The sequence below is a fragment of the Lissotriton vulgaris genome, chromosome 9, assembly GCF_964263255.1.
Source record: "Lissotriton vulgaris chromosome 9, aLisVul1.2, whole genome shotgun sequence".
Classification (NCBI taxonomy): Eukaryota; Metazoa; Chordata; class Amphibia; order Caudata; family Salamandridae; genus Lissotriton; species Lissotriton vulgaris.
Window position 1 is genome coordinate 361,794,108 of NC_141697.1, and position 25,835 is coordinate 361,819,942.

At 45.7% G+C, this 25,835-nt stretch overlaps 1 protein-coding gene across 1 annotated transcript in view; it reads right to left on the reverse strand.

The window, feature by feature from the left end:
- Positions 1-25,835, reverse strand: part of DICER1 (dicer 1, ribonuclease III) — a 521,797-nt gene that overhangs the window by 66,117 nt on the left and 429,845 nt on the right. Inside the window, exon 23 of the mRNA XM_086937733.1 lies at positions 4,361-4,516. Within this exon, the coding sequence (XP_086793859.1) occupies positions 4,361-4,516 (156 nt within the window). The remainder of the gene's footprint in view (positions 1-4,360; positions 4,517-25,835) is intronic.

The following is a 25,835-nucleotide window of genomic DNA, read 5'->3' on the forward strand; positions in this document are numbered from 1 at the left end:
GTTTGTCAAGGTGGGCATGGAACATATAATTCAAGTCAGGATGGATTGGAGGAGTAGTATCTTTGGAGTAAAAGAAGATAAATTCAGAATTATGTCAAAAAATACATTTAACAGTGAATACATTTACCCAGTAGTCTAGGCTATTAACGTATATTTTTAGAATCACAACGTGCAATTAATCCGTCTCCGTTAGGAAGACTTGGAATGGGTTTAAGTTACTCACCAAAGTGATTTTTATTTTACTGGCAATCCTTAGTTTCTCTTCCCCCAACTGTGCGAAGTGAAACAGAACACTGCCTACTTTAACAGAAAGCCTTGGACAAGCAGATGGAACGGATTTTCAAAAGATGTTGTTAAACCTGCATATAGGCAGATGTGCTAGCAAGAATGTCTGGACTACAAATTAAGTGTCTTAATGTTGTTTTCATGCTGTGATATCGATTATAGTTTTACTATAAATTCCCCTAATGGCTAGCTCACAAGGCCATCATTTTTGGAAACAAGGAAACCCGAAAGGGGCCTTTGGACCGTGGGTCATTTACGTATTACAAGGAACAGGGGTCCTAAGGGGTAACAATGCAACAAACAGTAGTAATATAGACCACAATAAGTACTATATTTACTCCCAACCCAGCCGGGTAAGGAGTATTTTATTTTCAAGGATGACAAAAAGATAAATTGACCTAGAGGGGGTCAGTTATGAACATTAAAATGGGGTACAATCCTGTACCTATCCAAAGAAAGTAGAAAAACCATAGGTTGAGAGAAAGATAAGTAAAGGAAAAAGTTTTTACAGGCACGTAGAAATTTCCTTGGAGCCAGAGGGTGGCTTGCGATTTAAATAAATAATTCCGCAAATCACACCCAACAGTGTAACAATTAAGTATTTAACAAAAGATTAAATGTCACACTATTTTCAGCGTCAACGTTTCGATCCCTAAAGCTCCTAATAATTACAGGATCATCATCAGGACTATTTTATATCAAAGCCTATTTGCAATATGAACGCCTGTGGAAGTAAGGGAGAGAAGAAAAGGGAAAAACAATATAAGGCATTCGCCTGAAATCAGGAAGTTAAAAGCATTCAGCAGGGTCCATGCACAAGTTACCGGCAACACTTGGCTACATCTCAAAGTGAATTTATCCGAGATAACGGTGAATTGTGCTGTTGTATCGTGTATATTATATACATAAATGCGTTTTAGCGCAGTGAGAAAACGGCGCAGTGACTGGGTGATATGGTGGTCAGACATTTCTTGTTTTGGTTCTTGTGGTGCTCATTCGGAATGGTGACACGTGGGTGATTTGAAGTGCCTGTGATAGTGGTGAACCCGTGGGTTGAGGGGTATTTTCTCCGGTAAATTTGGGGGGAGTTGCAATTATTGTGGATACCGTGAGGTGATGAGTGAATGATGGTTCAATCTGCCAAGTCCAGTAAGGGCTTGGTATGGCGTGACCTTGTTTACGTATTTCCGAATATTAATAAGGTATTTCGGAGCCAGGGCTGATTACCTTCATGTATCCAGTTTCAGGAACGTGATAGCGTAATTGGTTCTTCTGCAGAGGAGTATTTCCTTTTCCTTTTGGTCTAGGGGAGGGGTCCTATAGCGTTAAGGAAAGGTATTGCCATTAATAGGATCATGGTTCTACTATTAATAATAGCGCATGACCAGCAGGACGGAATGAAGCTTACCTTGCTTCAGATGGAAGCAGCGGCGAGTAAAATTTAGGCTAGCGGTGATTATTTCTTAAATTCAAGGGAGTCAGTTTTCTCCCTCGGTTTTGTCCGCAGGCTCGTTGCTAAAATGGAGAATAATTACATTTAGTATGGCTCCTTGTATTGTGAGGGAGGATGTAAAAGGGTCGGAATGGGTGGGGGGCCGCCGGCTAGGGCTTACCTTGCTTCAATGGGAAGCAGTACCGGCTGAAAGACGGGAACTTGGGGGATATATCTATATGCCCAGTCCTTTTTCAATTTCGTGCCCTGCCGGCTTCAATTGCCCACCAAGGAAGCACACTCTTACAGCGGGATCGCGCTGCCACAGAAGAGGGAGAAGACCATCGTGCTTCTCTCCCCCAACCCACCGCCGCTTCCATCAAGAAGTTAGGTAAGCCTGCCCCCTTCCCATTCGGATACTCTAACTCCATGACGGGAAGTTTTTCTAAATGCTGATTATTGATTACCTTTTAATTTAGCATCAAGCGGGCGGACCGACGGAAGGAGCCCATTGACTCCTTTAAACCAAGGATATATCCCCCAAGTTCCCGTCTTTCAGCCGGTGCTGCTTCCCATTGAAGCAAGGTAAGCCCTAGCCGGCGGCCCCCCACCCATTCCGACCCTTTTACATACTCCCTCACAATACAAGGAGCCATACTAAATGTAATTATTCTCCATTTTAGCAACGAGCTTGCGGACAAAACCGAGGGAGAAAATGGACTCCCTTGAATTTAAGAAATAATCACTGCTAGCCTAAATTTTACTCGCCGCTGCTTCCATCTGAAGCAAGGTAAGCTTCATTCCGTCCTGCTGGTCATGCGCTATTATTAATAGTAGAACCATGATCCTATTAATGGCAATACCTTTCCTTAACGCTATAGGACCCCTCCCCTAGACCAAAAGGAAAAGGAAATACTCCTCTGCAGAAGAACCAATTACGCTATCACGTTTCTGAAACTGGATACGTGAAGGTAATCAGCCCTGGCTCCGAAATACCTTATTAATATTCGGAAATACGTAAACAAGGTCACGCCATACCAAGCCCTTACTGGACTTGGCAGATTGAACCATCATTCACTCATCACCTCACGGTATCCACGATAATTGCAATTCCCCCCAAATTTACCGGAGAAAATACCCCTCAACCCACGGGTTCACCACTATCACAGGCACTTCAAATCACCCACGTGTCACCATTCCGAATGAACACCACAAGAACCAAAACAAGAAATGTCTGACCACCATATCACCCAGTCACTGCGCCGTTTTCTCACTGCGCTAAAACGCATTTATGTATATAATATACACGATACAACAGCACAATTCACCGTTATCTCGGATAAATTCACTTTGAGATGTAGCCAAAGTGTTGCCGGTAACTTGTGCATGGACCCTGCTGAATGCTTTTAACTTCCTGATTTCAGGCGAATGCCTTATATTGTTTTTCCATTTTCTTCTCTCCCTTACTTCCACAGGCGTTCATATTGCAAACAGGCTTTGATATAAAATAGTCCTGATGATGATCCCGTAATTATTAGGAGCTTTAGGGATCGAAACGTTGACGCTGAAAATAGTGTGACATTTAATCTTTTGTTAAATACTCAGTTGTTACACTGTTGGGTGTGATTTGCGGAATTATTTATTTAAATCGCAAGCCACCCTCTGGCTCCAAGGAAATTTCTACGTGCCTGTAAAAACTTTTTCCTTTACTTATCTTTCTCTCAACCTATGGTTTTTCTACTTTCTTGGGATAGGTACAGGATTGTACCCCATTTTAATGTTCATAACTGACCCCCTCTAGGTCAATTTATCTTATTGTCATCCTTGAAAACAAAATACTCCTTACCCGGCTGGGTTGGGAGTAAATATAGTACTAATTGTGGTCTATATTACTACTGTTTGTTGCATTGTTACCCCTTAGGACCCCTGTTCCTTGTAAATAGTTCACAAGGCCATCATAATAGTCTTTAAGGTTCCCCCAACCATTTGAGCCTGGCTTGTCTAACAAGTGATGTATTATCTGTCAGCAAAATAATATGCACCTTGGTTACAAGATTGGAAATTTCGTAGATGCAAAATCAGCATCAATAAATTTCACTACAGAGGAAAATATAACAATTTATGTTTTATTGCATTTTGTTTATAAACAGTAGCATAGGAGGAAATATTTTGTTTTAGTTAAGATGCTAAGAAATCAGTACACTGCCAAGTGCAACAGGTCGCAAGATCCTAAAAAGGTGAGAATTCCCTACTTTTAGGTGACAAATAGCTTTCATGAATGCACAATTTCTACTCATCGGAGAGAACTGTTCCATTTCAATGTCTTAGTTTTTATTTTAGCATCACTCTAAGTCTAGACCCTTTTATAGCTGTCCCAAGTCTCCAATTGTTCACACTTTAACTAGAAAAACGAAGAAAATGATTATCTTTAATTAGAAAGGAAGCTAATGAAGTGGAATTAAGTTAAAATGCTTTCATGCAGATGTCTACAGAATATATGTATTCTACTAAAGCTTGCTGTACCACTACGGGTCCCAGATTTCATTTTACTTCCTTTGATTTTTCCAGATTATTGCATCGCTCACAAGGCTGTTATCGGATTAGTGGAAAACAAGTTTATTAACATGATGCAATAACACTTACCATTTCATCTTTCTCCCATGTGTCGTTGTTGCTCTTGTCCTGATTCACTACATAGCCAGGAGGAAGCCAATTGACGGGTGGATCAAATATGGACACAACCATTCGACTTGGTAGCCCTTTTTTCTTACCAAGACGATAAAGATTACAGTTGCTGACCTTTGTACAAGAAAAGAATAAGAGACGTTCTATTGGTAAAATATATTACACATTTCTTCAATCTAAAGATAATTTTGGTTTAAGTCATGTCAATTTTTTTTCAAACATTTCCCTCATCTATATTCCAAATCTCTAAGAGGACTGCGATAATATTTTGATAACCTGCAGAATAACAGCATAAGTATGCCATGTAATAAAAACACAGTAAAATTCTGTGGTCCCTATAAGAATGACTGACCTATATCACCTATATCACCCAAGAGGTTTTTTTTTCCTTTTTATTTTTATTTAAATCAAACCTAGTTCCTTAAAGTACCCCAGGCTGCTTCAGAATGATAAATAGATTTCAGTTTAGGAAAACTTCAGTAAGAACAGATAATAATCCCTTGGACCACTGCTGTCCACTCCCCCTGAAGGTCCCACACCTAATCCGAAAGAAAAAGTGGTCCAAAGGCAACACCCTTTCTCTTTCTGAATACATTATCACACCAACATGGGAATCGATACAGATCTATAGTTTGCAATGACAATTACAGTTGTAAACTACAGACGGACCCAGAAGTTGGAATGAACATCCTTAACATGCCCCTTTCAAATTTCGATTCTGTATGGGCTTCTAACACGGTTTTGAGATTCAGAAAATGTTTTGCTAATCACGAAAAGGAGTTGGTACATCAGAAATATATTTTGCGGGCACAAATCCTGCAATTCAGGGTCTCCGACCACTAATTCACTTTGTTCACTAGGCCGTTAGTGTCTGCTCTGACGTTAACCCGGTATCATGAAATTAACACTACTGCCTATCATTGTTATAATTCAAGAACTGGCTGCTCTGAAGAATGGTGAAATCTACTCTTCTTTCAATTGTATCTACTGTACTACATCTCTAGGTGTGTGAAACCCCTTGTAATACTTCTTACTCTCCTATACTGGTATATTTGCATTGTGAAGCTAGACCCAGAAATCCATGCAGGTTCATGACTGTCCTTCTTCCCTCTGTGCTGCTGCCACAGAAAGACAAACCCCATAAATTACCATTTTTTTAGAAGATACTTTTACAGCATTGAAATGGTCATGTGTGTGCCTCTGAAACTTCAAGCTCAGCCAGTAAAATAAATAAACAAAATGATCACAGCAGCGTGTAGGGCAATGACTTTTTTGTGGAAGCACATGACTGCTGCCCAATCAAAACATGTACTCCTGCCTCCCAACATGTGGGCCGAGCCAAATCCCCTCTCTAGTGATGCTCACATAATTGTCTGTAGAGAGCTAAACCGTCAAGCCAGACCACAAAAAATAAACGTTCAACGTCTGGTTTTCTATTTCTATGACAGGACTGGAGACTCGGATTATGCTTTCTTCCATCACTTTTATTTTAATAGCAGTCGTTTTAAACTCAAACTAATTTTCCCATGAGCACCAAGAAAAAAACAAAAGTCCAGGTCCACAAGTGTTTCCTCTCGGTCTATAGCCTGGGCTCAACGTGGTCCTTCCTCCTGTTCACTCCTCCTCTTTCTTTGCTGCTCAGCAGCAAGTTAAGTCATTTTCTTTTCTTCTCCTGCGCCCCAATGTGTGTTATTTCTTTATTTGAGGGTCTATGACTGTGCGCTTCTCTGTGGTAATCGGATTCCTTTTGCAGATTTCTTTCAGTCACTGGACACGAGTGGAAATGTCCTCCCACTGCCAGAGAGTGCTGTGGCACCTCACTGGGCATCACAAATTTCTCCTCAGACTAACTTTCAAAACAAGCACTGCCCAAGTAGAGCCTAGCCTTGTCCTTTGCAACCTGGTGACAGCTCACTGGGTCTGTACTTCCCCTATCTGTTTACGCCCTCCAGGCTCTGTATGTGGTTTTGCTCCAGACGCCCTGAGGGGGCCGTATTAACAGCTAGATGAGTTAAGTTTGGGACACTGTCTCTGGTGGCACTAGCCCCATGTTACTCAAGGGCAACAGTGTCCCAAGGGCTCAGCCGTAAATTGTGTGCCTCTAGCCACCCAGATCAGCCTGGGCCCCTTCCCTGCATTAAAACTATACACGCGCTGCAAGACATTCTTCGTTATCCCCAGCACGTGCTGCGAGTCTGCCAGGTTTATTGCACGTGTGCACCATGCAGTTTGTCCCCCTAGGGGTACAATAGCCACCAAGCAGTCAGAACAAGAGCAATACCAAGAGGACGACTCCGTCCTTCCTCCAGTGGGATGATGAATGTGATCAGGCAGTGGATGGTTTCATATACAGAGCAGTCAACCAGATGATGGATCCTTTGGTGCAGCACGCCTTCTGGTGCAAATTGTGCTAAATGGGCTAAACCTGCGCCAGGTCCACAGATGCCCATCCAGAAGCCCCAGGAGGGAAAGTCCACCCCCCCACCCCGAACCGGAGGTTTGAGTCTGGGGTGGATGCGGGTCATTTTGCATGCCTAAAGCAGGCAAATTGGCACAAATTCCCCTGCAACAGGACACGGTGGGTCCCCCAGAGGGTTTCCTGGATCCCCCACGCCGGACACCCCAGCACACAGGTGATTCCCCGGGGATAAAGATGATGATGCAGGCCCCTCTGGACAGTGGCTCCCCACCCCACCTCAGAGCTGGACGGCGCTTCAGATTTGCTAGACCCAGATGACATCATCCATACAGTCTGCGGACTGGATCCCCGTGAATAAGTTGGCTAAGTATGTGGCAGTTTGTCTGCGTAAGCCTATGGAGAAGGACGCCTGTAACCGCCTCCGGTCTCACCCAATTTTAGATGGTAAGGTGGGCCTTACACAAGAGCTCAACCCCAAAATGGCAACATTTCTGGCAAAGTTTGTCAAGGACCCTAAGAAGGGATTGATTGCTCCTGGCGCTCGTGCCAGGACGAGCTTCTGGACATGGTTGGGCCTATGATTAAGGTCCTTGATATGGTCGAGGAGGCTAAGGGCTTGGGATCATTGATTTCGCCAGAGATGTTGTCAGGGTGGGCGCAGCGTGCCATTGTATTCTTACAGAATGAAAACTGGGCGCTCTCAACGGAGCGGTGTTGATCCCTTCTTATAAAGATAGTCCAAAAGCTGCGAGACCTCGCCTCTTCGGTGGCTGGAGCTTTGCCCCAAGTGGGGTTGTTTGGAGACCCTTAGCAAGTTTGTCTCAAAATTCACATCCCTTGACAAGGCCCAGTCCCAACATTAGAAGAGTGTATACCATTCAGGTTTCGAAGGGGATGGTCGTGGCAGTGGCAGCTTGACCGGCCTGTACTCCTATTCCAACCCTGACAAGGATCCAGGTGTGGCCAATACCAAATCAGCGCACGCTCCAACGCGTTCTATCAAACAAGAGGACATAAGTTCTAGAGCAATGGAGGCTATAAAGGTCAGTCTAATGGTTCTGGAAAAGGTGAGTGTTCTGCCATCTACTCTGCCCAGCGTTTTTCCTCCCAGCTTGGGATTCTATCACTAGCGATGCTTGGGTACTGCAGACGGTAGAGGGCTTCCAAGTGTAGCTCTATGGTTGCCTACGACAAAGGGTCCAACCCGTCCCATTTCATTTTCCCAACAAGATGCATAATTGATAGACGAGGAGATGTTCACACTAGACAAGAATGGGGCGATTTGTTGTTCAGAGGAACGCCCCAGGGGGTTCGCCGGCAACATTTTCCTGGTCGACAAGCCAGACTCAAGTCCAAGGCCAGTGATCAACCTAAAGGACTTGAATGAGAGGTTTGCATACCGCCAATTCAAAATGGAAGGTATGCACCTCCTCAGGGACGTGTTGAGACTGCTCAACTGGATGGTTTGGTTGGGTGTGAAAGACCACTATCTCAGGGTCCTGATCTTTCCCCCTCACCATTGTTTCCTGCAATTCCGGTGGGGTAGGCAGGTTTTCGAGTTCACAACTCTCCCTTTCAGGCTATGCCCGGCTTAGTGGTGTTTCACGAAGGTCCTCAGGCCAGCTGTGGAATTCCTAAGAGAGCAGGGCATTAGGATGTTAGTGTATCTGGCGACATGCTCTTTCTGGCTCAATGTCCAAGAGGCTGACTATACAGTTGCAGAGTGCAGTGAACCTGTTGCAGGGGTTGGGAATCCGGATAAACGAGAAGTCCCTCCTGACCCCGGTTCAATGTGCGACCTTTCTGGGATTCACAATCAATTCAGGCTTCTGTTTTTTGAGCCTCCCATCCCGGAAAATGGCAAAGATCAGGCACAAACTACGTCAAACCTTGGCCAAATCCCATACCTTTCTCAGCCAGCTAGCTTGCCTAGTGAGCCTCCTCTTGTCCTCAATTCAGGCCATCTTTTCTGGCCCTGTACATTATCTCGCGATGCAGCGCCTCAAAGCCCACCATCTCAGAAAGGGACTGTGCCGCTTAGGCAGAAGCCAAGGAAGAGATGGTTTGGTGGCTAACCCACATGGGGCTTGGAACAGGAGAGCCATCTTAGGTTCCACCCCAGACATCATGAGCAAGTCCGACACCAGCCGTTCTGTCTGGGGCACCAGACAGGTGGGAGGAATTTTCGCTCAATCCCAATGCATGGAGTTAGAGAGGTTGGACCACACAAGAGCAGTACTTGCACATCAACTGCTTGGAGCTCCTGGCAGGGTCGTTTGCCGTTCAGTGATGGACGAAGGACAGGGTGCCATCATCAGTTCTTCTCAAGATGGACAACATTTCCGCAACCATGTATATCAACCACCTGGGCGGCACAAGATCAGACGCCGTGACTAACCTAGCCAAAGATTTCTGGAACATTTGCATGGAGAACCACGTATAAGTCACAGTCAAGTATCTTACGGGTCAAGCAAACCAGGAGGCGGACTGGAACTCCTGGCTCCTCATGGACTCCAGTCTATGGAAATTAGACCTACAGGTTCTCTCTCAGTTGTTGGAGACGTCGGGCCCCATCTCGGTCAACTTCTTTGCTTCACATCTGGATAATCAGTTACCGAGGGTTTTCAGTAGGAGACCAGATCCACAATGGACGCAAAGGATACACTCCTCCTGGATTGGAGATGTAAACGAGGTTATGCATTCCCTCTATTCTCTATTATCACACGGATCTCTGCCCAAGTGCACAGCCAGCAGGAGGAGTTGGTGTTGATAATCACGGTTTGCGAATCTTTAGTATGGTTTCCAGTTCTTCTTGAACTTTCCTGGGATTCCCCAAACCAAGCCTCAGACTAACCTCACATTCTACTGAATCCGTATCTCGTTCCCCATCATCTGGTGGTGGAGGGGACTCTGCGGCTTTTGGCCTCGTAGGTTTCAGGCAACGCTGGTCGTCCCAGGCTTTTCAGGACACGCTGTGTCATTACTCTCCAGGGCGTGGGCTGACAGTACGACCAAGAGGTACCGATCTTCCTGAAAAAAGTGGCACCGCCGCTGTATGCGATGGCATGTTGATCCTGTGGATGCGGACGTAGTCCCGATCCTTAATTTCCTGGCAGGTCTTGCAGAGGATGGCAGAGGTTCCATTCTGCAATCTCTGCGGGACATGCACCAGTTGATGTGACTCTTGTTTGGGAAGAACTGTTTGTCTGTAGGCTTCTAAGGGGCGTTCGCCTTTCCAATCCTCCAAAACCGTGTTATTCCGCCCTTTGAGACGTTAATTTAGTGCTCAATCTTTTCTTGTCCGGGCAGCTGAATAGGTTTTTGTCAGGTAAGGAGATTTCGGCCACATTGGCTATGTTGTTATGTCTGGTTTCTAGCAGATGTGTGTCAGACGTGAGAGTCCTGGATAGCTCGGGCAGTGTTTTCTCCCCATAAGGGATTTCGGTTAAGATAGGTAGAAGGACATAGTGCAATATTAGGATTATTTCATACCCCGCATTCCTAGAATCTTCCAAGCTGCATGTGGTAGAGTGCCTCCGAGCATAGGAAGCTTTGACAGATGAAATTCGCCCTCGGGGCGAGAGACAACTACTTTTTGCATTAAGAAAACCATTTCTGCACCAACCATCACCAGATGGGTCAGTGGGTATTGCAGCAAGTGCGTATTGATGCTACGGTGTTTGGGGCCCACTCAGCAAAAGGGGCTATGGCTTCAAAGGCGTTTCAATTAGGAGTGCATTTGGAAGGCCTCATTCGCGCAGTCAACTGGTCCACTGATTCTACCTTTAAGAGGTTCTTCTTTATGCCAGTGTTGGAACTGGCACAATCGGTGGTGGACAAGCTTTGAAGTAGCATAATACGAGACTCCGGTCCTGACATCGAATGCACATTTGCCTAGCTTTAGTACAGGTAAGTTTCAATTATATTAGGGACACAGAGGTAAGGATTCTCCCACCCTGCAATCATTATGGACACAAGCCCTCCCCATTCTGGTGTAAGTAGCATTGTTACAAGATTAAAGTGGAGAATGTAATTCCATTGTAGCATTTTGATGTTATATGCAGGTTTGCATAGCAGATTGTGTTTTATTTAGCCGTTGTACTGATGAACTAGTCATATGTCTAGAATGTCTAGACCTAGTAATATGTCTAGAATGGTCTCTGATGTTACCCGTTTTGCAGGGAATGATGGTACCAAACAAGATGCATGAATTTCGTTAAAGGCATGTTCCGACGAAGAAAGATGAGGAGTGAACAGAGAGGAAGTACCACATTGAGAACAGGCTAACCCCTGCTACCAAAGTGAGAAAGCTAGGCTTCTTATGTGATGCCCAGCTCAACTTTTCAGGGCAGGTCAATCAGCTGACCTCTGCCTGTTACGTCCTTTTAAAAGTGCTACATAAAATCCTATCTTTTCTACTTATGGATTTGAGGAAAACAGTTCTGGTGGCCCTTATTCTCTCCCACCTAGACTACTGTAACGCCCTGTACCTAGGCGTTGAGAAACGCCAGCTCTCTAAATTTCAATCCCTACAGAATGCGTCTGCACATACTCTGTTAAACATTTAAAAATATAGTCACATTTCTGGTGCCATTACAATTCTACATTGGCTCCCGGTTAAGCAGAGAACTGAGTTTAAGGCACTTTGCCTGGTTCATAAAGCCCTATATGGGCTGAACAACTACCATAAACTATTCCAATGGCATGCCCCCCTCCGGATGTTAAGATCGGCCAACAAAGCTCTGGCCCACGCTCATAGAGTTAAGACCAGATGGGGAGGCAGATGTCTCTCCTTTATGGCATCTAAGCTCTGGAACAAACTATCTCCATCTAGGTCCCAGTTCAGGAGACCGGTTAAAACTTGAATAGCGATCAAGCTCCTCCTGACCCTCGACCTCTGCACCTTCTTGCTTCCTCTAGCGCAAAGACGCTCCAGCATTCGTGCGCTTTATAAGCCCTTTACTTACTTACTTACAGAGAGGAAGGACTTAGACTTTTGCCTTTTCGTTGGTGCTCATGGGACACGTAGTTCCTTGCCTCTGTGTCCTTAATAGAATTGAAACTTACTTGTATTTAAGCTATGCAAATTAATATTAATTTTTGCCGACAGGCCAGGTTCGCGCTATAAAAAAAGGCAACAAAATCATCATAAATCTAGGGGTATCACTATGTAGCAATGGTATAAGAAGAAATGGTCCATGAAGCTGCCATGAAAAAGAAAATAATTACGGAGGTGTGGGGGCCGGCAGAGTGGAGTGGGGGGGTTAGGGGCAACTATACATTTGTCAAGACCTGGCAAAAGGTGCAGGCAAGATGTAGGACATTCCTTGGAAGAGAAGTAAAATGCGAGACTCTCATACAAGATTTGGGCTAACATCCTGGGGATGCTACCTCACCTACAAAGATGGCTCAAAATCATATCTGAAGCTTTTCGGGAATTCCTATTCTTGCTATCAAAAAAAAAAAAAAATACAAACCAGACAAAATGCTGAACCACACACAAGTCAAAGACAGCAATAAGCCATCCATATAGCTTACCTCTCATGAACCTTAACAGAAGTTCAAACATTACTGGTGGTAGATACAAGAAACATCAGAAGGAGGGCAAAATGGCGTCAGAGGGGAGTGGCCGACTGAGCACCAAGACACCATTAGGCATTACTGGTCTCCTGGTGTTTCTGGTGGGCATATGGACAATACTGCAGGATAAGTGGTAATGCACTGTACCATACTTTTAGAGGTATTTGGGTCCAGTTTGCAGCTGCCATGCTGCAGTCACTAGTGATCTATTCCATTCCAAGCTCCAAACAGCACACAACTTGCCGGCTTTGAGGGAACAGAGGAGGGCAGTGCTTGGATGAATATTGCCACAATCATCGGTGGGGCTGTACAGAAATTAGAGAATGTTGGTAGTTTTCAGTACTATCTATTCTGATTATGTTGGGGTGCCCTCTTGAGCCACTGAACAAAGCAAAAAGCACCTAGGACCACAGCACATTAAGAAGCATACAAACAGGAGTTTCTGGTGAGCGCTCAAGCCATCTGGAGGATCATGTTTAATTTTAAAATGACGGAATTCGTTTTAAGAGGGCACAGTGTTAGGAGACAATATACAGGGGTTGGGAGGCTTCGGGATTCGTTTGTAGGGGTTGGGGTTAGTATAAAGGGTGTGTGGGTGGTCATGTTTGACTTTAAGGTGTGGGAAAATCGTTTTAAAGAGGTAGGGGGATCGGGATTCTAGTTAGAAAACATTTTTTTTTTAAACGCATTCCTTCACCGAAAAAAACGAGGTAAAGGAATGCGTGATAAAAAAAATCGTGGTTTAGACGAGGTTGTGGTTTAAACCTTGTTGTAAGGGAAGTCGTTGTTGGGGAAGTCGTAACGACATAGAATCGCCTGAACAGATGTTCACCACTGAACTGCAGGTTTAACAGATACTGTTGGACTTCTATCTTGAAGCCACGAACACGGAACTAGGCATGATGCTGGTGTTCACACCTCTGGCCACAGTGTCGGTTGAGTCAAGAGTGCAGCAGATTGTGGTATCAGCCACAAGCTCCTGACCATGCTGTATGCATTGTTCGAGGAGGTATTGGAGGAGTTCCTTAATTTCGTCCCAGTGTGCCTGGTTGCACTGGTCGAGCAGGTCCACCAGTGTACGGCTGGTTGCACAACCACTTTTTGCCTGCTGCATCAATCTTTTTGCTCTCCTTAAACCAGAGGTGGAGAGTCCCCTGTACACCTTGGGCACTTGTGTGCCGTGTTAACCACTAGAGTCAGCCAGCAGATGAAAGACAGGTCATTGGGTGAGTGTTTATACCTTGAGTCTAGCCTTGGCATGACATCCTGGACTTCAACCAACTCTTGGAATGTCTCAGGGTTGGTCTTCAGCATTTCTTTCAGTATAGGGAGGAACTGGGAGGTATGCTGTGTTTTGAGGAGTGTTTTGGCCAAGAATTCAATGTCCTAATAGACAAAATGGATGTCTACTTTGTAGATGTTCTGTGGATGACCTCAAAATAGGTGGTAGTATCATCAGGCAAGGAGAGTTAGAGGTCAGGTTCTAGGGCATCAACATTTTAGTCGTCCCATGGGTCATCCCTCTGTGCAGGGTCACTGGCAGCATCATGAGGATCACATCACTACAATGGGCTGTGATCCTCTCCCCATCTGAAGAGTTGTGACACCTATGTGAAGCTTAATGAGGTAGCAGATATGGTGGTGGCAGTGAAGGTTGAGGAGGAAGAGAAAGAGGCTGAAGGGGAGGGGGAGAAGGACGTGCAGGGATGGGGCTAGTGACCATGTCCTTGAGATTTTAGTGCCTTGGAGGAGGTCTGGGCTCCAGGGCAATTTGTTCCTTAAAAGACAGCTTCCACTTCTTTGGCAAAGTATCCTGAGGGTTTGGCTGAGGCTTGGTAGTAAATTTACCCATATGAAGGTACATAAAAAGAATCTTCTGCCCAGGGTCGAGCTTCTCATGTAAGCTGAAGAATGGGTTGCTCTGAGTCCTCTGAGTTTGATGTTACTTTTGGCCTCATGGGGGATTTCGCTACAGGGTGTAGTTTTGGTATCGAAGGTGGTTTCAGTGTCGTGAGCTTTCCCAACGATGGTTGATTTGGTGCCAGTGGGACTTTCAGAACCATGGTGGAAGAGCCCATGCACTTGGAAGGCAGCGATTTATGAGGGGCCATTTGATGCGGGAGAAGCAAGCGTTGTCAGCTCTGAGGGCTTCTGTTGGTACTGAGCCAGTGGAGGACCAGTAGAGCCATATTCAGTCTATGGGCTTGACACCTGACCCCAGGATGGGCGGTGCTCAGCCGGGGCAGGCAGTGTTTGTGCATCCGCTGGTTGTGACTGGGTAGCCATACTAACCGTCTGCTTCTTCACGTCTGGATCCTCCTCATGGTCTGGTTCAGCCAGTGAACTGACCCCCGAACTGGATTGTAGTAGTTGTGACCCGAAGGGGCCTGCTTCCTCCTGTTCTTCGACATCACGCTCCCCAAAGAGGTCAGGGGTTTCATCTTCGTCCAGTCTGTGTATCCTTTGGTGGGCGCAACTCTGCTCATGTCGGTCACAAAGGGATTGTTTTTTTGGAACCAGAAGGTGAGGCAAGTCTGGCCTAGTCTCGTCATGCTTGTGGGAGAAGCAGAGATTATTACAGACTTGGTAAATCCAGGGGAACTTCGAATTATACTGGGGGGGAGTTCCCGGGTTGGTTGACCAGAAGGTAGAGGTGATAAGAGGGAGGACACCACTAGATGTAGCTGAGGACCGACCCCAAAAAGTCGGTTCATCGTCAGCAGCGAAGAAGCGGGATCATGTGAAGAGCTGAAGAGGTCGTCAGAAGGCACAGTTTCGTTCCGAACCCGATGCCGAAAATTCATCTGACAATTGAGCTTAAGCTCATTACCATCCAACGAAGGAGTCCCTATACCTTGCAATCCAACACACTTCAAAGAAAAGCAACTTGCAATTGTTTGAATCCATCACTAGATGGGAGTATGCAGAGCATGTGTATCTACAGACACACATGCTACGTCCCTAAGATTTCATGGCACAAGTGAGCAGGATAGAGATGCTTGGTGAGCCTCTGGCTAAGAAGGATGATCACAGGTGAATCTATAAAAAAACAACACTCAACAAACTAATGTAACAGATAAGAAATTAATTTCTTCTTCAGTATTGGGTCTTTCATAAATTCACATGCTTAAATCAGAACAGCAAGCAGTAACCTCTACTAAGCAGAAAGCAGCTTCACCTTCAATGAAACAGATTAGAGAAACCAGCTTAGATCATGGAAATATCTATTGCAGTATTCAGACTCAGGCAGTAGCCTGTGGTGAAAATGTGCCTGTATAATGAAGCAGTTGACAAAGGCACAGACCGAAACGCGCCCAACATAAACCGTTGCTACAGCTTTTACCGGTTTTTGAGAATTGAGTGCCGAGATTTCCTTTTGTGACGGAGACGGGTATGTGTTGATTTTCGGCATCAGCGGCAAGACACCCTGAATGGCACCACCCACGATCAGCTGCCGACAGGCAAGGCAGCATTGAGACAGGAGTATTATGAAGCAGCTGCACATTAAATGACCACCAGTTACATCTGCTGCATAGAAATCCACTGCTTCCGACATGTTTCTAGTTAAATCACAACTTACAATAATGGATTAAACAAATCATTTACTGAGCCCAAACTCAGTTGGCTCACAGCATTCAAATCCAAACAGTTTTTAGGTAGAAGCGCAGCAACAACAAAACTAAATTATATGCAAATGGCCTTTATTCCATCCAGTTATTAAGAAACAGTGTATTCATTACTGTAGTTCGCAGTGAAACACAGGGAAAAAGGTTGCTCCTAAAGAACGTGTGGGGGAGAGTAGTGCTCTAGATGTGCAAGGGGTGAATAGAATTCAGGGGAAGTGGTGAACAAAGATAGTTATGATAGTTCATTCTTTTGACTGACGATTCTCAGTCTTTTCCACCTGACCGCACGTAAACATTTTAAAATCAATTTTTACACAATTTTTTCAACACACAATAACAGTCTTCCTGTAATTAGGTACAGTGTGTCAGCTGACACACGATCTATGTGGACTGAGCATGCTGGAGAAACCGGACAGCTCTTGCATTGACTGCTGACTACTTGGAACTGTTAGCCTTTACTTTACCTTGCATTCAAGGATGGGGACGTACACTGTACCTAATTACAGGAAGACCCAGTGGATTCTAGCTGGTGTGTGACTTAAGACACTACACTGCCACTCGGGTTGCCCTTACCCTCCTGCGGAAGACCCGCAAACCGAGGCCCCGAAGTACCCCTTGAGTCCCAAGACGGGTCGAAACGCCGACGCCCACATTTCATCCACCTTGGACCATGAGTCCTTGACTAGAACGTGCCACACAAGTCTGTTATTGTGTTGAAAAAATTGTGTAAAAATTGATTTTGATATGTTTACATGTGGTCAGGTGGAAAAGACTGAGAATTAATCATCAGTCAAAAGAATGAACTATCATAACTATCTTTGTTCACCACTTCCCCTGAATTCTATTCACCCCTTGCACATCTAGAGCACTACTCTCCCCCGCACGTTCTTTTGGAGCTACCTTTTTCCCTGTCTTTCTCTGAGAACTACAGTAATGAATATACTGTTGCTTAATAACTGGATGAATAAAGACCACTTGGATAGAATTTAGTTTTGTGATTACTGCGCTTCTACCTAAAAACTGTTTGGATTTGAATGCTGTGAGCCAACTGAATTTGGGCTCAGTAAATGATTTGTTTAAACCATTATTGCAAGTTGTGATTTAACTCCTCCTAGAAATTAAGATCAGGACCATTGTTTTTCGTATCATACACAACCCAGGTCCAGGACCACTGGGTCACCACATTTTCTATGAATGTTCCTAATTAAGTCTGCAGTCACTTTACCCACAAAGAGCTGATCTAATACTATACTGTTTTTTGTCTTAAATGAAGTGCAATTTTAGGCATCTAAGGAGAATGCACTGCCCTCTTCACAAATGGAGTTAGAACAAGCTTTTACAATGCAACGGTCTCGGCATTGCAAAAGTTAGAGCTATTAGCATTGTAAATGAACGCGAGTTTAAGGTCTTGACATTGTAAATGACAAGGTCTTTTATTTATGTTTTAAAAACCAAAACATAAATAAAAGTCATTGTCATTTACAATGCCAATAGCTGAAAGTCGCGTAAATGCAAGACCCATTACATTGCAAATGCTTGTTTTCAAATGTTGGCAACTATGAATTTAATTAACTGTCGTGGACCATTGCACTCTTGTAGTGTCAGCCATTATGTCAGTTGTGGTTAATCGGTGCTAAAGTGTACATGCGGCGGATTTGCCTCCACTGCCTGAGAGTGGGCAAGTTAGATGTAATATGCAACTAGTCCAGCACAGAATGTTTTTGAAAAGAAGCACATAGTGCCGAAAACGGAAAGAGACAGGTAGTGTAACCGAGGAAAGAAAAAAGTAGACTATACAGGGTATGAAAGGATAAAGAATAGGAGACCGATAATGCGTGAGAGGTGCCTGTGGTATTTCTAGAGACCCCTCTGACTTAGTCTTGCCAACCCTGCTTAATTTGAGCCAGTGGTTTCCGGTGCTCCACGCAGCACTTAATTGTCAGCACTGGTGCTTGTAACAGTCTGCCACATGGCGGCGCTGTCTGGCGGCGCTGTCTAGCCAATTTAGAGATGACCACAACAACAGTACATTATTAATTCAATATATACCAAAAATTACTTACCGACCTTATAGGTTTGGTAGCCTGAAATAGTCCAGATTGACACACTTGTAAGGGGTTTGATGTTAGTAGTTGTGTTGTTAAAAGCATTGGCAATGCTGGCAGGGGCAATGTGTATGGCAAACTACAGTAGCCTCCTGACGAGTGCCCTTTCACTTAATTTTTTAAAAATGAAAGCACTTTTTTTTTTACAAATTAAGCAGTGGTGGTGTCCATGTGTGCATGGGAGTGGTGGTGTCCGTGTGTGCACGGCAGTGGTGGTGTCCGTGTGTGCACGGCAGTGGTGGTGTCCGTGTGTGCACGGCAGTGGTGGTGTCCGTGTGTGCACGGCAGTGGTGGTGTCCGTGTGTGCACGGCAGTGGTGGTGTCCGTGTGTGCACGGCAGTGGTGGTGTCCGTGTGTGCACGGGAGCGGTGGTGTCCGTGTGTGCACGGGAGCGGTGGTGTCCGTGTGTGCATGGGAGCGGTGGTGTCCGTGTGTGCATGGGAGCGGTGGTGTCCGTGTGTGCATGGGAGCGGTGGTGTCCGTGTGTGCATGGGAGTGGTGGTGTCCGTGTGTGCATGGGAGTGGTGGTGTATGTGTGTGTATGGGAGTGGTGGTGTACGTGGGGTGAGTAGATGAGTGAGGGACAGGGTAAAGGTATGCAGTGCGAGGAGAGGAACGGGGAAAAGAGAGAAAATGGCGGCAAGGTGAGTTGGAAGGTAGTGGGGGGGGTTGGGTGGGGGGATGGGGGAAAAACACGAGCAACAAAGAAGTCACAGAGAAGGTGTTAGGACTGGGTAAGAGTATAGCACGTGTGGTAGCATTAAGCGTTATGTGCCTACACGTGGTGCATGACTGCCACTTAACAGAGTTTTAAAGGACGACCCTTACAGAAGAGGAGCGGACCGTGCGAAGGACGCTAGTGGCTGTATTTTGCTGTGTATATAAGGGATGTTGGGAAGGGGTAGTGCGGCTCCTCTCCACCAAGATAAGGTGGGCCCTATTGCTGGTTCAATGACAATCCCTCTGCTGACCACGAAACAGGAAAGGCTATCAGCCGGTGGCGATTACTGCCAGTCCCCAGCGGTGTCACAAAAAGTCAATATACCCCATCAAAGATATAGGCAACCAGATCCTTTTAAAAAATGGGCCTGCTCATCTAATAGATCAGAGAAATTTGCCAATGTTGGGTTGATAATGGTACCACGGTGAGCAAGGAGTCACTCGTGCTGCCAAATGGAAAAGGTATATATTAACAAATTAGTATACAGATCACATGTAGTCCGCGATCTTTTAACTGATTTCCGTAATGTGTCATCGTATCTGCAGGTCGCGGTATAGGATGGTGTTTTTCTATTCTCAAATCTTTACTGAATTCAAAATTTATATTTTACTGTAGCGATCCAATGCACCTCCCTAAAGCTTTTCATTAAACGTACCGTCAATCAATGCAGACATTCGCATAACCCTTTGCGGACAAAGGAGCGCAATATATGCACTGAGCTGTGGCCACCTTTTTTTTAAAAATCTGTTTTATTGATGTTAGTCATAACATCGGCATGAATCACATAATACATATAGTTATATGGCATGAGTTTGATACAATACTTTTTCAATAATTCCACAGTAGTACTCTTATTAAATTGGCTGACAGTATCTAAAGAGTTGTGGCCACCTTTGGTGCAGAATTTTACAACTAGTTTTTTCCCTCCTCCTGCTGCTTTAGTGAGGGCCCAGTGGGCATGCGAGACATCACCGCTGTCAGAGCTATAATTACAATAGCACAGTGACAAAGCAAGCGTAACGTGCATCTTAAAGTAAGCAAGGACGTTAGCTCCTCTGTTGGGTAGTAAGAGAAGGCTATACCTGACGAACTGGGCCTGATGTCACTGACCTGCTGCACTGCCGATAGCTGCGTTTCAGAAATACCCAACATTTGCACAGAATGCTCGATTTTAATGGGATGTAGCACAGTGGGTGACTAAATACTGCTCAACTCACGATCTGTCAGTTGCTGTTGTTAATGAAGCAGGAGCGTGTTCAGCACTGTTTCTTGTAGGAATCTTTTATACAGGCACACTCTTAGTACAGAAAGGTAGAATGTAATCCTACACTTTTTCAAAATAATCATTGCCTGCTGATACGGTACATACAAAACAGTGTCACATCATGAGGCACGGACAAAAAAAAAAAAGCATGGCTGATTATCAGCGCTGCGCGCCTCTCTGCAGACTCCCCCTGCATTCCAGAGAGTCGTGCGACGCGATCCGGTCAGCCCTGGAATGCTGTGGAGACAAGACCTGGCCGCGCGCACAACGTTACCCTATGGGGAAACGCTGCGCGCGGCCAGGTCTTGTCTCACTTCAGCGTCTCAGACTGCTGAGACGCCGACAATAGTTCTCCGGCGAGAACGCGCTTTTCAGCGCGTTATAGCCGAGACCTAAAAAGGACTAGAACATGATGTCTTTTTTTAGGTGAAAGTCAGATGGCTCCCTAGGCATAAACTGTAGACTGGTATGTATGAAAACATAATTTTTGGAGAAGTAGAGAATAGGTTATTTTATTGTGAAGGCCAGGAGACCTCCTATGATACTGAGGGTGGCGTGCTGAGGAAATGACCAGAAGCAGCCCTTCATGTACTACGTGACTATGCTAACGGAAGAAAGAAGCTAGACTGAAACTGCTAATGTATCGATATAGGTCAGCCAGCAGCACCTGGATTGTGAAATACACCAGCCCTACTTAACACAAATTGATGATATATTGTCGAATCAGGCTGAATGATAATTTTAACAGCGCTTCACAGAACTAGTGAGGCGTGCAAGCGCTCAGACTTGCATTTGTATCAGAGTACCGTTTCGGAATGCGTGAAAGGAAGCTGGGTAAAATATAAATCATGTGGCTGATACTGGGGTTCAGATAGATGCTTTAAACATGGTACAGCATGTGATGTTGAGAAGAGTAAGAGGACAGACATGGTAATGCAGTCATACATACCACTTTATATGCATGGCACATACACAACATTTATATTTAAAGTGCTGGGAAAGGCACTTTTTTCCCACATAACACTTACCGGAACTGGAAACAGTGTTCAACTGTAATTCGTATTGAATTCTACAGTTTGCCAACTTAGACATAGAAGAATATGTCAGTTGTTCAGGATTTATAGAAGGGAAGAACGGACAGAAAATTTTCAAGCCTTCAGCTTAGGGTTCTAGTTTGACGGTAGGCACAGAGTTGTTTTTGAAGGAACAGAGGCCCAATCCCATAGCTAACTCAGTAAGTTTGACCATTACCGTGAATGAAATTCAACGTGCCACAGGAAGCTATTGCAGGGTGACGAGATACAATATTGGTTCTAATGGGAAAGCTAAGCAGCTGTCTAAGTGCAGCACTTTGAATTTTCTTAGTCTTCTTAAGCAATGCCAGGGGAGCTCTAAGGTAGATTTGACGGGTGTAGTCTAGATGTTAAAGTACTAGTGTGATGATGGCTTGGGAATATCCGACAAAAGCATCTTATGCATTAGCATCACTTGGCTACCTGATTTTCTTGCAGTATAAGAGGAGCTAGAATTCAGGATGACCTGCACAGTTTGTGCTTGAGAGAATTAAGATGTTGGGGAAGTAATAAATGGCTCTCAGTAACGAATATGCTACTTACCAGTATGCATCTGTTCTTGGCATGTAAGGCTGCTGACATTCATATCTGTGCATAGATCGCCGCCTAGTGTTGGGTCCGGATGATTGCACATTGTTGTCCTGGAAGAGTCTTCGAAGTTTCACGAGATAGGTGGCTCCTCCCCTGGATTACAGTGCGCATGGGCATCGACTCCATCCTCAGATTGTTTTTAGCCATTGTGGCAAAGATGGAGTGTAACACCGTAAGTGATGACCATGCTAAGAGTAATTCTAAGTGCTGCAGCCGCTACAGGCGCCCGGGAGCAGGGCGTGCGATATGAATGTCAGCAGCCCTACATGCCAAGAACAGATGCATACTGGTAAGTAGCATATTCGGATCGAGGCATGTGGGCTGCTGAATTCATATCTGTGCATAGAATACATAGCAGTCCCTCCATTAGCGGTGGCTGCCTGTGCCAGCTGCAGCAGTTTGAAACAGTGTTTTTAGAACAGCCTGCCCTACAGCTGCCTGCTGCTTGGAGTGCACATCAAAGCAGTAGTGTTTTGTAAATGTGTGTGTGGTAGACCATGTGGCTGCTCTACATATGTCTTCTAAAGGAATATTTCCAAGGAAAGCCATGGAGGCCCCCAACTTTCGCGTGGAGTGGGCCCTTGGGGGAACCTTTAATGTGCGCTTGGCTTTTTGAAAGCAAATCTGAATGCACGTAACGATCCACCTGGCTATACCGGCCTTGGAAATAGGGTTGCCTTTGTGTTGTGGCGAAAAGGCAACAAATAGTTATTTTGTTTTCCGAAAATCTTTGGTCCTATCTATGTAGTACATTAGAGCTCTTTTGACGTCTAGTGTGTGGAGCATTCTCTCCGCCACTGACTCAGGATTTTGGACGAACACTGGCAGTTCTATAGTCTGATTGATATGGAACTGTGAACCACTTTAGGCAAAAACTTAGGGTTAGTGCGGAGTACCACCCTGTTGGAGTGAATCTTTATGAATGGCTCCTGGATAGTTAGTGCCTGAAGTTCACTAACTCGTCGTAGCGATGTGATTGCTATTAGGAAAGCCACTTTCCACATCAAGAATTGAATCTCGCATGAGTGTAGAGGCTCAAAAGGTGGACCCATCAGTCTGGTGAGGACCACATTTAGGTTCCATTCAGGAGCTGGTGGGGAGGAATAACTCGTTTGAGTACCTCCAGAAAGGCTTTAATGGCAGGCACTCTGAAAAGCGAGAGATGCTGCCTGTTTTGGAGATAAGCTGCTATTGCGGACAAATGTATACGAATGGAAGCATAGGCCAAATTGCATTTGTATAGATGTAACATAACAAATGATGTTTTGAGTAGAAGCATCTAGCGGTTGATGATGTGGTCGGCACAATAAATGACAAACCGCTTCCATTTTGCCGCATAACATGCTCTGGTGGTGGGCTTTCTTGCCTCCCTTATGACATCCATACAGTCAGGAGGCAAGTTGAGGTAGCCAAATTCTAGGACCTCAGGAGCCAGTTCGCTAGGTTGAGCTGTTGCAGATCTGGATACTGAATGTCGCCATGGCTCTGCGTCAAAAGCCTGGGTGTGAGGTGCAGCCTTTGATGCTGTACTACGGATAGTTCTAGAAACGTGGTGTACCGTGTTTGGCGTGCCCACGTCGGAGCAACCAGGATGAGCGTCATCGAGTGTTGCTTCAGCTTGCATGCCACCAGCGGTATTCGAGGTGCTGGGGGAAAAGCGTACGCAAATATGCCTGACCAGTTCATCCATATCGCATTGCCCTGCGACTGTGGGTGTGGGAACCTGGCGGCAAAGCTTTGGCATTTGGCATTTTCCTTTGTGGCGAACAGGTCTATCTCTGGATGACCCCACTGCTGGAAGTACGGCTGGAGTACTGATAGATGTATCTCCCACTCGTGCATTTGGTGGCTGTACCTGCTGAGCAGGTCCGCCATCTGATAGTCCTTGCCTGGGAGGTGTTCCGCCATGAGGAAGATATTACTCTGAATGGCTCACTTCCACATGCTCTGAGCCAGATGAGACAACTGTGGAGAGTGTGTACCTCCCTGCTTCTGTATGTGGTACATGGCTGTCATGTTGTCCGTCCGGATCAACACAACCTTGTTGCACAGATGTACTTTGAATGCTTTCATCGCCATGAAGATAGCCATCAGTTCTAGAAGGTTGATGTGCATCTTCCTTTGTTGCGCTGTCCATAGTCCCTGCACTGTGTAGTGGAGTACATGAGCTCCCCATCCCTGGAGAGATGCGTCCGTCGTCAGAATAATCTGTGGCACAGGCTCCTGGAACGGTCGGCCCCTGCAAAGGTTTTGTGGATTCCACCAATGTAGAGAGTTGTACGCACGACCGGTCACCAACACTAGGTCTTTCAACTGTCCGTGAGCCTGATTCCACTGACGTGCAAAGCACTCCTGAAGCGGACACATGTGTAGTCTCGCGTGCGGGACTATGAAGATGCAGGAGGCCATCATGCTTATCAACTGCATGAACACTCGTGCTGGAAGCGAGTGTTGTGGTTTGAATTGTCGTATCAGCAATTGCATGCTGTTGATTCTCACCGAATTTGGCTGTGCTTTGGCTGCCAGAGTATCTATTGTCGCGCCCAGATACTGCCGTACATGGGCGGGCTGAAGGTGGGACTTTGGATAATTCAGTGAAAACCCCAGATCGTGAAGAAGGTGAATGGTGTGGGACATGTGGGCGGCACACTGCTGGGTCGACTTTGCCTGGATAAGCCAGTCGTCCAGATAAGGGTAGACGTGAACGTTTTGTCTCTGTAGGTGTGCAGCCACTGTTGCCAGGCACTTGGTAAACACCCTGGGTGCTGTTGTCACTCCGAAAGGGAGGACCCTGAACTGATAATGCTGATCCTGAATGGTAAACCTGAGGTATTTTCTGTGTGACGGGTGTAGTGGAATATGGAAATATGCATCCTTCAGATCTAATGTTGCGAGGAAATCTCCCTGACTGAGTAACGGTAGAACCTGCTGTAATGTGAGCATGTGAAAGTGTTCTGATAGAATGTACTGGTTTAGGGGCCTGAGGTCCAGTATGGGTCTGAGGGACCCGTCCTTTTTTGGGATCAAGAAGTACAGCGAGTACACCCCTGTACCTTTTTCTTCCACAGGCACGAGCTCTATGGCCCCTTTTTGCAGCATGACGAGTACCTCCTGCTGCAATAATTGCAAATGCTCTGTGGACATAGGACGGTGTATTGGGGGTATGTTGGGTGGAGTGGATGTTAACTCCAGACAATAACCGTACTGGATAAGTTGTCTCACCCACCTGTCTGTGGTGATTGATTTCCAGACCGGCAGGAACTGTTGCAGTCTCCCCCCGACCGGTGTAGAATGGTCGGGGGGCAGTGACAAGACGTCACTGTTTGTTAGTGGTGGAGGATCGGGAGCGGTTTTCACGACCTCTGCCCATGGTGCTGTTTCCACGATAGCCACCCCTACTCTGGTTGGTGTAGGTGGTCTGCGTGCCTCCTTTACTGTATTGTGTCTGCCGGGACAGCTGGCCTCTGGAAGTTCCTCTATTGTTGGAGCGACGAAAAGAACCACCCCTGAACTGCTGGGACTGTAGATCCCCCATAGACTTTGCAGTCTCAGTGTCCTTTTTGATCTTCTTTAAGGTGGTGTCCACCTCCGGGCCAAATAAGTGATCAGGGTTAACAGGCTGATTCAGTATGGTGGTTTGTATCTCTGGCTTGAATCCGGAGATTCTTAGCCAGGCATGTCTCCGTAACATCACACTTGTATTAATAGCCCTGGCCGCGGTGTCTGCCGCGTCCAGCGCACACTTGATAGATGCATTTGATATAAGTTTGCCTTCTTGTATTAGCATCTCTGCCGCCTGCTTATTCTCATTTTGGCAAGTGTTGTAACAGGATTTCAAGTGTATCGTAATGAGCCCTGTCATATCTGGCTAAGAGTGCCTGTGTGTTGGAGATGCCCCAGATATTGGCCGCTTGAGCTGCCACCCTTTTCCCTGATGCTTCTAGCACTTTATATTCCTTGTCAGGGGGAGGAGCATCACCCGTTGTTTGCGAGTTCGCCCTCTTTCGAGCACTGGAAACAACCAGAGAGTCCAACGGCAACTGCCCCTTGATAT